This window comes from Helicoverpa zea, chromosome 6 (assembly GCF_022581195.2).
Source record: "Helicoverpa zea isolate HzStark_Cry1AcR chromosome 6, ilHelZeax1.1, whole genome shotgun sequence".
NCBI lineage: Eukaryota > Metazoa > Arthropoda > Insecta > Lepidoptera > Noctuidae > Helicoverpa > Helicoverpa zea.
Window position 1 is genome coordinate 1,327,918 of NC_061457.1, and position 12,451 is coordinate 1,340,368.

Below are 12,451 nucleotides of genomic sequence, written 5' to 3' on the forward strand. Positions count from 1 at the left end.
AAAAAAGTAATGATGAATCATTCACGAATCATCATCATCGCAAAACTTGGATAGTCGTTCAAACGTTAAATAGTAACATAGATAAGCATAAATGTAGGCTACATTCAAACATTATTCCGGCGCCACCAGTGGAACAATGCACAATCGCACATAACTGTTGTGAGATCCAGCACTAAGTATGCGAGTACCGTAACGATGCGTTGTATTGTAATGAACTAATGATACCGAGATAAGGCACACTCGTTGCTGTTGCAAACCAAACAATGACTCGCAAATCCACAAGTTTGGAGTTACATGTAACATTTTAGTCATTTTTTGTGTTGATCATTCGAGGGTATCATTCTATCTCGTTGGTCTAGTAGTCGCATAGCACGACTATTGTACAGGGGATCTAGTGTTCGATTCCCGAGTAGGGTCAAAATGGCTTTGAGGGTTACAGAAACATTCACAAAGCCGCCCGGAGTCCGGATTGATACACCAAGTGCATCGGAGAGCACGTAAATGTCGTCTTGAGCCTGATGTTTCTCCTGTCGTGTTAGATTATCAGGACCCCTCTATGACTCAGACCCTCTTATTATAAAAACTGCCGCAAGTAGTGGTTTAAACCCGACTGAAGACGTCTTGGTTTGTTACGGTACTTACGATAGTCTTCACATCCTTATTACAAAACGTAGACTAAGAGAAGACTGTTTAGTACTTCGATTTGTCTATGGTTCAAATAATATCCACAGATTATAAGCAACAAATATTTAAATCATTCGTTCAATCGTTCCGAATTCTATGCGCAGTTCCTTTTTACATTATTTTGTTAAGTCTATTTTGATGAAAAATAAATAACTATGATAATAAAAAAAATATCTCTGCAGTTGAAAATATTACTTTTTATTATTTAAATGTAATTTTATATTTCTAGTATCTTTTAACGATATACATATGATCCAATTATTCTCTTTTAAACAACTATCGAGTTTGCGCGTATAACGGAACGTCAGCGCGCGTTTCCGAGTTATGTTTTGTTTTTAGGTTAGAAATAATTTGGATTATTTTCATCCCGATTTAAATGATTAAATAAGACGTTGTGCATCTAATTAGGACCTCTTCAAAATTAAGTGCACAATAACTTACACACAGAATATCGTGTGCATTAAATTACCAAAAGAAAATGAAACATTTGAAACAACATAAAAGTAGAAAATTATATTTTATTCCGATGTCTATTTATACAGTCAAATGCACTGATACATGTTGGACACTGTTCTTCATCACACAATCTTGTTCCCTTTCTCATCTAGGCATTTTTCTACATTTTAGCAAGCTTCCAGTCTTTTACAAACATTGCATATTACTGGCAGAGATACGGCGTGCAAAACGCCAAAATAGTCTTGAATCTGTAAATAAACAATAGACTGTATGATAATCTGATATATTTTCGGAGTTTCATCAACATCTATGTGGTAGTTTATACGTGGAACATAAACAAACATCCATAATAAAAACTTTGACTCTTATACAATTAATTAGGATGTTTTGGCAACCTACTTGCACTGTAAAGGCTACTTACTTTATGGCGAGCCCAGTTGAGCATCATAGGATCATCCTGGATTATCATCATGCATTCAATTGACTATTATTTCGAAAAACGTAAATCGATATTTATATCGAAAATTGTCGTCAGGTAATTTGAAGAGATTTTGTCGATGACGCATTCTGTTGGGTCCCCGGACACTCTCAATAGTATTCTAACACATCCAAGTATTCCAAATCACACATATTTATATCCACTTTCGTTTTTTTCATCACAAAACAAATAACCTCAAAAGTAAATAATGTCGGAATTTGACGTTTGTCGACTAAGTACTGCAGTTAAACTAGGGGGCTCGATGGTTTATCTTTTGTACTACAGATAGTAATAGGACTTGCGATAAACTGCGTTTTGTAATAACGTTTTTTCAAGGTCGTACTTAAAGGTGGATTAAAGGTAGTACAAAAGCCGATACTTATTTGATACCGCGTTTTATAATAAGAGGGCGTATGTTTGTGGCTATATTTACTATGGCCCCATATATTTGTATCTTGATTATGAACAATTGACCATCCACGTCAGAACCATTCCAGAAACTCAGTTGAATGCATTTTATCTACAAAACTATTTCATCATCCCGTTTAAAGAATAATAGGATATTCTGCATGACTTGCAAGAAATATATACTCGTATTAATCACTATTTAATATGAATTTGTATTAACTTCCAATGAGGATTTTCCTCTATTAGGTACCTATTTACCTATATGATTTATTATAGCATTCATACTGTTTCCTTAAAACATAATGGCAATATACTAGTATTTAACTACGAAATAAAGGAAATATGACAACTAACCAAAAATGATCCAAGTTTCTGGGCTTTGTAGGTCATTGGCTAGGAAGGATGCAGAAATTCATATGGAAATGGATATGGGAGCCGGGACACTTACCACCTATGAGAAAAAATGTGATGTTACAATTCCGTGTTAGACAATGATATGAAGACAATGCAAACATAAAGTAAGAATCTCATCTAACTTGCAGATTTGGCACAAAATAACTATGCACAGAAGTCAAGCTACATACAAAATGCGCTCGAACCACACACACAGACACCACTCACGTATACATTATCTCAAACTGTCTCAAACGAACGCGGGTGCGCTTGACGTCCCCGCATGAGAACGGTTGTTTAAATTCAACATTAAACAATGAATTTGCTTCTATTTCAATAGTTTGGTAAGCGTCCCGTCCCGGCCCACCCCGACACAGTGCCGAAAAAGCGAACATGTTTTGTTTTGTGACCGAGTAATATTAACGTCTGCGTACTTTATTGTTCATAACAAAGTTGACAGTCCTAGCGCGACGGCCGAGTTGAGGCACGACAAGTGAAGTACATACATGAGGTAAACTTCTGTGCATATTTATTTTGTGCATTGGGGTACTCCACTTAATTACTGGTACCAGCTTGATTAAAAAGTAAACTTACATGAATACTTTCTCCCAGCAAAGCAGCCTGATGCATGAGCTTCTTGGGTATACAGCCTACATTGACGCAGGTACCGCCGAGGCCCCACTTGGTGCCCTGCGGAGACGGCGTCACATAGTCTAACACTGCTACCTTGGCGCCTAGGTTTACAGCCTCCTTGGCGCAAGCCAGGCCTCCTGAGCCGCCGCCGATAACCGCCAGGTCATAGTCAAAGTTTCCATCTGTAGGAAGTACAATCCTGTTATAGAATGCTATAAGTGTTATGCTAAAGCCTTTACCGGTTTATCTCCATACACTGTATTTGAAACTACCTCCTCAATCCTCTAAGATGAGGGGAATTGTTTTGAAGTGCATGGGATTTTAAGCCCCTTTACCAAAACCAGCATTATGTGCATTATTCAATAGTTACTTTTACTTTTTGTCAGTTGCAGGTATGATAATGTGAATATGTATGTAAATTATTTGTTTATAGTATGTTTAAATATAATAAATTAAATTTGATAGTGTAAAGTTATGACAATTCAGTATTGCTGTGTAATCGCAATTTGTATAAAATTCATTTAAAAAGTTTATGTACCAAGTATGCACAACTCAAATTGCTATTGTCAATATTATGGATTTTTTCAATTAAATTAATCAATCCGAATCTGAAACTTTATTATAAGAAAATATCTATGACAGGAAAATAATTGCCTGTCTGAGAAATTCATATTTGCAACTGAGTGATTTTTGTATTACTAATTATCACAATGAGAATGAATACAAGTAAGCTGTTTGTATTTGACTTGAAGCAACCATTGATGAACTTCCGTTCCCTGTGGATAGCGTTAACAGTCACATTGAAAGTGCAGACAATTGAGTAATCTAAACATAGAGTCATAGCAACCCGTATATAAAACCACTGAGAGTCTTCCCATTAGATGTGCGTGACAGATATTACTGCAAGGTATACAGTACTCATACCTTCCTCGGTATTGTCTAAAGGAGCCACCGACTTGGTGCTACGGCTACAACACAGCCAGCCTCCTGATATCACCAAACAAATTTAAACTGTAGTAACATATCGAAAAAATTATAAACTACTTCTTGAGAATTTCCATTTTCTTAATTCTGTGCCAATATTTTATCTCATAGAACTCGTACTGTATATCTCAATTTTATCAAATTAATAGATAGAAACACTTTTTTGAGATTTATTACTTTTACTTATTACATCATTAACATTTAAATATTCATTGTGCAATGAAAATGACTAGACATTTGGATTAATTCCACCACCCCAAGGAAGCTTTTTTTTTCAGAAACTAGTTAATAAAGAATTTTGTGTTTGACTACAAGCAATAATCTAGGAAGGAACTCTCAAGTTACTTTGAAAAAATAACGTAAAAAAACTGGGTTGTATGAGTTGCTCAATCAAGAGTGAGGTTAGACAATTATCTGCACTTCAAGGTTAAAACATCGACAATCATGGACTACTTACGAGAACTGAGTGTTCGTTGTGCCAATATTAAAACTCTGTCTGCGTTAATTATGGGTTTTAATAACTTATTTATCCTTACAAAATTACTTAGGATTGTCATTTTGACGTATTGTAAATGTGACAGAGACAAGAAAATACACACACCGGACCTTTGGGGTTGTAAAAGATAAGTATCAACAAATGTCAAGGCGTAATATCTAAAGTTCAGTTCACGAAATGCAGACCGTGCTGATCACAGGTGCCAACAGGGGCCTCGGCCTCGGGATGGTGAAATATCTCACTAAGCAGAACGCCGCAAAGACGATAATCGCGACGTGCCGAACCGTGTCGGAGGTAAGTAATGTAATCTTTTTATTACTTACCAATAGGTGCCATCACTGCTAAATTCGTTTCCACAGTTTACACACACTTTTTGCCTTATTTTAACTGAAGTTAATGCGCACAGAAAATGAACGATGTCTCGCGATCAAATACTATTCGAGCAAAGGAGTAAAGTGGTTTTAGTAGCAAAGCAAGCGTGCGAAAGAGATAGCGAGCGGCTCGTTTTTGACAGCTCTATGCTATGGCAGCCCACGACAGATGACGTCACTGACATTGAAAATAGTGATGTGATGATGACGTATCACTTTATTAATGATGTCATCATAAAATGAGATAAATGCAAGATAAGCCCCGTACGTTGACACAAGTCTACTACACTGCGCAATCCTTTGTCTCGAAAAACAGTTATTTGATAAAATTATCATAATTTCATAAAAAAATATCCCAGCCTTCCAATTCATTCCCCCGTAAGGTTCTGGGTCACATAAGGATGATGAATGAAAAAACCGAAATGAAATGAACAGGACATAGTACTCAGATGATTTCAATAGGCTTAAGTATGATACGTAGTTACAAAACCAGTTCTCCTTATTGTGTCCGTTTTATTTAATTTTCAGGAGCTGAAAACTCTATCGGCTGAAAACAAAAACGTGGTTATTTTGAATTTGGGTAATTTATTATACTCTTTTATTAATAAATAATTTCGTAGTAACATATTCTAAAAAGTGCTACTGTTTTTTAGATGTCAAGGATACCTCATCTTTTGATGACTTTTCCTCCCAAATAAGTAAAGCTGTGGGCAAACAGGGACTAAACCTGCTAATTAACAATGCAGGTGTTACTACTAAGTACACCAAATTGGCATACGTAAAGGCGGAACAAATGCTGGAGAATTTGTCCGTTAACACGATTGCACCAATAATGCTTACAAAGGTTTGTTATTCATTTTGATACACAATTTGTTTATAACTATGTTAACTCAAGAATCTAGAATTATCTAATTCTTAGTTACACTCTAAAGATTTTACGAAGTACATAAAGAGAAGTAGATAAGAAATTTTATAACAGTACCTACATTCTGATCTTTAGTCCTTGCTTCCCGTTCTGAAACAAGCCGCGGATGCGAACAGCGACAAGCCCATGGGGTGGCAACGTGCAGCCGTCATCAATATGAGTTCCATTCTCGGTTCCATTGAACAAAACGTACAGGGAGGTTTTTACCCATACAGATGTTCCAAGGTAGGCACATCACTATTAATTTTTTTTCAATAACACGCTATTGCAATATCTTCCCCTCTGCCAAAGGTGGCCAAAGGTATTAAATGAAAGCGCCACTCATTTATAAGTACCTATGCGTCGTCGGGATTATGAACCCATGTTTTTAACAAAATAAAGTATCTTTTATCTTTTAAGCAATCTCCATACTACTCGCGAACTTGGGCTAAGCGAGGATGACTGTTTTACTTTTGTCTGCACGAGAGACATTTTTGCAGTCCGTCATTAGTTCCAGTTCACTAAATTCATGAAGATATTTTACTTACTATTTTATTTCAGGCCGCTTTGAATGCAGCAACCAAATCGATGAGTGTCGACTTAAAAAAAGATAATATTCTGGTTGCCTCGATGCACCCTGGCTGGGTGAAGACAGACATGGGAGGCAAGAATGCAGATCTTGATGTCGAGACTAGTATCACTGGAATATTTCAGACTATAGAAAGACTGTCTGAAAGTGACACTGGAAAGTTCTTGAATTACGATGGCACTGAACTACCGTGGTAATTGATGTTTATTAAACAACGCCAACGATAATATACGTTTCCATTTTCTTAAGCTTGTCTTTTAATTTATTTCTCGTGCTTTGGGAAGGAGGGGCAAAACAATATTATTATTAAATAGAAATACTACATACTTAATTCCTATTCTATGGACGCTAGTTTGCTCATACGATTCATGTAGGCGCTAGAGGGAACACTGAACAAAAAAGTTTTTGGAGAGGAAGTTGTTACTTACCCTCCCATCCGGTGCGTTTTAGCAAGTCCTTGCTCATAGAATCCGGTATAACCTTCTTGGCTCCTTTGGGCGAAACTGTAATGAAGCCAAACTCGAATAAGTTATGTACCTACCACATGTTGTCAATTTACCTACTTGATTATCTAAAATTTTGTAATTCTCATTATTTATTCTCGTTGGTCTCGATATTTGGTAATTAATTCGATACGGAGGTACCTAAGTAGGCAGCACTTCTTGCTACGTCAACTTGCTAGTTCAACATTATCGGGATAAATAAGCTCCCCAAACGTAGATACCTATACTAAGAATATTAGGTATTTCCGGATATTGTAGACGATTGAAATCTCTTCTTGTAGATAACCACAAGAGCTTGCTTTAAAGATAGCCAGTAAGGGTAGCTAGAGCCAAACACAGAGTGACATGACACTTTTTAGACAGTAAATCAAGCAATTTTGCACTCATGTGCATGCAGCTGTTACTTTGTATGGCCTCGCATAAGGGGAGCGAGACCTTGGTCACGGATGGCAAACAAAACATGTTATGTGAATGGGGCAGCGTGCAAAAATGAAAAACATTCCATACAAAACATGATTTTCAAAATTAATAATGCAAATTCACTGTGTGAGTCATTTTGGAAATTTTCTTACGTCTGTATGTATGTACTATATTTGTTAAGAAGGTAATTTTATCGGTAGGTAGGTATAATATCTAACTGCCTTTTAACATTGTGGAGTCATTTTTATGAGCGAGTCACATTTCCTATTATTGGTACCTACATATTCTAGCTTTTTATAGGGATATGTCTATATCTAGGTCTAGTCTAGTCAGCCCCGGATCTAGGGGGGGGCAAGCCGGGGCCTGTGCCCCGGGCGGCAAATTCAGGGGGCGGCAAAATCAGGCGGCTGCCAAATTCACACTTCACAGACCAATGGATAACGTGTTGTAGGTTCAGAGTAGTAGATAGATGGATAACTCATCATTTATTTAACTTTGACCACGGAATAAATAATAGCACAAGTACAGCAATTTCATGGCCATATCAACTTGACCGATATCCTGCACCACTGCACGAACATTTATTATTCACGAGGCGAAGTTTTAGCAAACTAAAACTGATTAAAAATTATTTGCGATCATCTATGAGCCAGGAACGCTTATCGCATATATTTATTTTTATTTTAAATCCTACATCACAGATTACTGTAATGGTTAGGTACCTACAGCGCCATCTTAACCTATGGTGCAGGGTGTGCGCCTGACCCGGGCGCCTTGCTCGGTCTCAGGGGCGCCATGGGACGCCCCACCACCAGGAAATTTCGATACTGACAAGCAAAGTTTCTAAAAAAGTCGCCTTCGCTTTGTTTGATTGATCATTTTGATTATTTTTTACTTTTAACATCCTCCAACTAAGTGAAAAAATTCTTGCTCGCTACGCTCGCGGCTAAATGACAACGCGGCTGTTTTTCTGATTGTTTATTATTTTTATTGACTCGGTCATCGGTCATTGATTCAGTCTCTAATCACATTTTCTTTTTATTTGTACATAATTCCCAGTTAAATTTGTGAGTCTTCACACAAATAATTTTAAAAAATTCGCGCTCGCTACGCTCGCGGCTACTTGTTGCTTTACAATGTCCTTTATCAGGTACTTTTGTGTCGCGGGCTCAAAAAATTTCGCGCTCGCTTCGCTCGCGCAATATTATACATGCGTTGCCTCAATGACTTCATAAGTCAAGTCCACACTGCCTTAACTTTTATAAGTCAAATGCAGTAGCGGCGTAAGCGGGGGGCGGAGGGGGCGGTCCGCCCCGGGTACCACATCTCGGGGGGTGCCATCTTGGTCGACACATATCTGCATGACCAGGATGGCGCGGGTAGAAGGGACAAGTCACATTCTTATCTGCGAAGAATAGGTTCACTACCATTTACTGTTTCATTTTATTTATATTCAAATTTGAAATAAAACTACGACAGAGCATGCGCGAGACATCGAGGCGGTCACCCCTCTCAGTCCGACTGTCACCCCTCTCTTATATGTTTGCTTTATCTGATTACTTAAATTAATTCCTCAAAGTTAGAAAAAAAAAATCCGCTCGCTTCGCTCGCGGTTCTTTCTTAATTTCTATTTTGTTCTGCCCTTGCTTTTTGAGTACTCAATCTAACAAAAATTTAAAGCACCGAAGTAGCAAAAACAACTGTCGCTCGCTTCAGCCACGGTTTCTTTTTATTTGTGCTTAATTCAGAGTTAAATTACAGTCCTCAAAAGTAACAATTAAAAAAAATCACTTTACAGTGGTTATTTTTAAGTTGTTTAGGCGCTATTTGTAAGCGGAGGTGGAGGACTTTGGTATCTCACATCCAAAAAGTTTTGCGCAGCTGCCTCACTTTCCGGTGGTTTTTTTTTTTCAAACTTGTTTGAGTACTTTTGTGTTCCAAAACTCAAAAATTTCGCGCTCGCTACGCTCGCGGCTTCTTCACTGTACAGTGCTTTTTTCAAACTTGTTTGGGTACTTTTGTGTTAACAAACTCAAAAATTTCGCACTCGCTATGCTCGCGGATTCATTTACCGTTTTTTTTTTAAATTGGGATCTTTTGTGTCCTACATCTCGAACATTTCTGGGGCTCACTGTAGGTTTTTTTTTACTACGTGATTATATTCTGTCGTTTTTTTTTTGGGGAGGTGGGGGATGCTCGATAAGTAGTCCGCCCCGGGTGCCACCCGATGCTACGCCACCACTGGTCAAATGTAGTAAAAAATATATATTTATGGAGTCCTCAAAAACAAAAAAGTTTGCTTGCTGCTTGTTACAGCGCTGTTTTAAACTAATTAACTTTTTGTGTCCCAAATTAAAAAATTTGCGCGCTCGCTTCGCTCGCGCTACTTTTTACAATTACATCATTCTGTCTCGACTTTCATAACTTAGACCGTCAACAGTTTGAGCCTACAATGAATTGGACAAATTTTTTGAAGTCCTTTACCTACCAAATAGTGCACTTCATTCGAACGTTCTTATTTATATTCCTTGTAACTACTCTAAGTACTTCAATACATAGATGGCGCTTGGGTGATGATTGCAACCAGGCGCTACATGAGCTAGAGACGGCCCTGCCTGCCTACATATTGATAGCTAAAATTATATGGATGATAAAAGTGAAAATAAACATAAGTAGGTAGGCGGGGCGGCATTTTGCAAATTTTGCCCCGTGTAAAAAAAATTGAAGATCCGGGGCTGAGTCTAGTACCCAGGTACTGGTCAGTAATGAAACAAGTCTATACCACGGAATATTAGTGGGTCTCCCTCTTTCAGGTAATTTCGGCTAATTAAGTCCAAAGTAAGTATATGTGTATGAAATGAGGTCTAACGTGATCACTTTATATTAGCCATAGGCAGGGACTGTAGGTAATCAACACTACACATCAAATTACTGTCGTATTGGGGACATTTCAAATAAGGAAATACAACACCATTAGCCAGCGAGCGATAATATCAAATAAACCAATGCTATTTGATAAGCGACCTATTTACAGCAAACTGTTCATAAAATAAAACGACACAAAATATTTGGACTGGTAAGTTTTTAAATAAGTACGTACCTTAGGAGGTACCTACTCGAAAATTGAAAGTTCACCATGTAAGTTTGTTTGATATAGGTAAATCTCGACAGCAAGAGGAATGTAGGTATCGAACAGAGTGCCTAGTGCGAGTTTTGCAAGTAAATTTTTTCGATGTGAAGATTATCATACCATTGAATCACGTAGCACTTATCGTAGAATTGTTTATTTAATAAAGACTGTCATCGGTACTTGGTCGTATAACACTTCAGCTCACTTTTGCGAGTGTAAGCATTATTAACCGGCAAAACAAATGACCATTGTAGAATCTAAATCATGTGACGTAGCATACGACTCTTTATTTCAATAGACTTATAATAACGTATCGAGTTGCGAACGCACACAAAACTCGGAATCAGCACTCTGAGGCGATAAAGAGGTACCTAATTACACTAGTCTGGGATAGGCTTTACCTACACACTGTTCCAACCCTAATTGAAGAAATAAGTTGAAATATTTCTCTCTTAAAAGAAGGGCCCGATTCTCTTAAGTTAATAATATCAAAATCGAATAGAAATCGAATCGCAATATGATCGCAATAGCAGTTTTAACCATATCGGGCATTCTGCTACTAATAAAAGACCAATCGTATTCGATTGACATTTGATTGGTCTGCTATTTTGGTGATTTTGGTCTATACGGTAGTTTGCTGTACAATCATTTTGCAATCGTAAATCATTTGCAGACAAAATTATTCATTATTGAATGACAGAAAAGGATAAAAACGTTTATTTCAAAGAAAAAATAGCGGAATGCCACATACGCTTCAATCGTAATCGAGTCGGGATTGGATCTCAGTCGAATCGAGTCGAACGTGAATCGTATGTTGCTTAAGTAAAATTAGGAGAATCGGGCCCCAGGCACCTAAGTCCAAGCCAAATTAGAACTGGTATGAATCGGAACTTGGGCATTGAATATTGAAAAAGAGTACTGAAAAGTAGCCAGAAATGAAAACTTTGAGCAGAAATAAACACGTTAAAATAGACGATGAACGAACATACAAAAAGGCACTATGACTGACTTTTAGTGGTCTGGAAGGTATGAAACACGTGCCACAATGAGTGTGTTAATTATAAATGTGGGTGAATACGGAGGCAGAGATAGACCAAGCAAAATATGGATTAATTGCCTGAAAGAGACATGAATAAAAAGGGAGCGGAAGTTAGTATGATGGCCGGCAGAGAGGAATTGAAACGATAAACATCGCACCAATCCCAAATTACGCTTGGGAAGAGGGCAGGACGAAGAAGTTGAAGAAAGCTTTAGACGAATTTTGTTAAATCAAACAACTATTATAGTAATCTGTGACCAGGGGCTCGATTCTCCTAATTTTACTTAAGCTACATACGATTCACGTTCGACTCGATTCGACTGAGATCCAATCCCGACTCGATTACGATTGAAGCGTATGTGGCATTCCGCTATTTTTTCTTTGAAATAAACGATTTTATCCTTTTCTGTCATTCAATAATGTATCATTTTGTCTGCAAATGATTTACGATTGCAAAATGATTGTACAGCAAACTACCGTATAGACCAAAATCACCAAAATAACAGACCAATCGCAAACCAATCAAATGTCAATCGAATACGATTGGTCTTATATTAGTAGCAGAATGCCCGATATGGTTAAAACTGCTATTGCGATCATATTGCGATTCGATTTTGACATTATTAACTTAGGAGAATCGGGCCCCTGTTCTATCTTACCTAAATGAGATAAGTAGATACATAGTACCAGTAGGTAGGTACATATTTTATCTACGACTAGGTACTTAAGTAATTTACCTTTAAAGATGACTCAATTTTGAACATGCATACCTATGGAGCTGTTTATTACTATTATCTAATTTTAAAACTAGGTAGGTAGGTATATTATATGTACCTACATAGGTACCAAGTACCAACCTAGGTACCTACTTCGGTACCTATATTAACTTTTGAGTTTCGACTTTCGTTTTTCCAATATTTTATCTAAAATACTAAGCTACGTCATAGATACGCAGTAGGTATA

General features: G+C 37.4%; 2 protein-coding genes across 5 annotated transcripts in view; one reads left to right on the forward strand and one right to left on the reverse strand.

Annotated features, from left to right (window-relative positions):
- LOC124631118 (thioredoxin reductase 1, mitochondrial) overlaps positions 1 to 7,131 on the reverse strand; it is an 18,061-nt gene extending 10,930 nt beyond the window's left edge. The window contains exons 1-3 of one of the 4 annotated variants that reach the window (XM_047165304.1): positions 7,041 to 7,131; positions 6,825 to 6,899; positions 3,014 to 3,234 (exon numbers count right to left, since the gene is read on the reverse strand). In XM_047165304.1, coding sequence (XP_047021260.1) covers positions 3,014 to 3,234; positions 6,825 to 6,861 — 258 coding nt within the window. In that variant the 5' untranslated portion in view covers positions 6,862 to 6,899; positions 7,041 to 7,131. Of the gene's footprint in view, positions 1 to 3,013; positions 3,235 to 3,976; positions 4,040 to 4,493; positions 4,677 to 4,855; positions 5,043 to 6,824; positions 6,900 to 7,040 lie in introns of those variants that run through there. The other 3 variants (XM_047165303.1, XM_047165305.1, XM_047165302.1) reach the window with 3 other exon arrangements.
- On the forward strand, positions 4,695 to 6,644 carry LOC124631120 (C-factor). Its single transcript, XM_047165308.1, has 5 exons — positions 4,695 to 4,826; positions 5,432 to 5,483; positions 5,557 to 5,747; positions 5,904 to 6,053; positions 6,369 to 6,644. Exons 1-5 carry the CDS (start codon positions 4,710 to 4,712, stop codon positions 6,591 to 6,593), a joined length of 735 nt encoding a protein of 244 aa, XP_047021264.1. The 5' UTR covers positions 4,695 to 4,709; the 3' UTR covers positions 6,594 to 6,644.
- Positions 7,132 to 12,451: the final 5,320 nt, after the last annotated feature.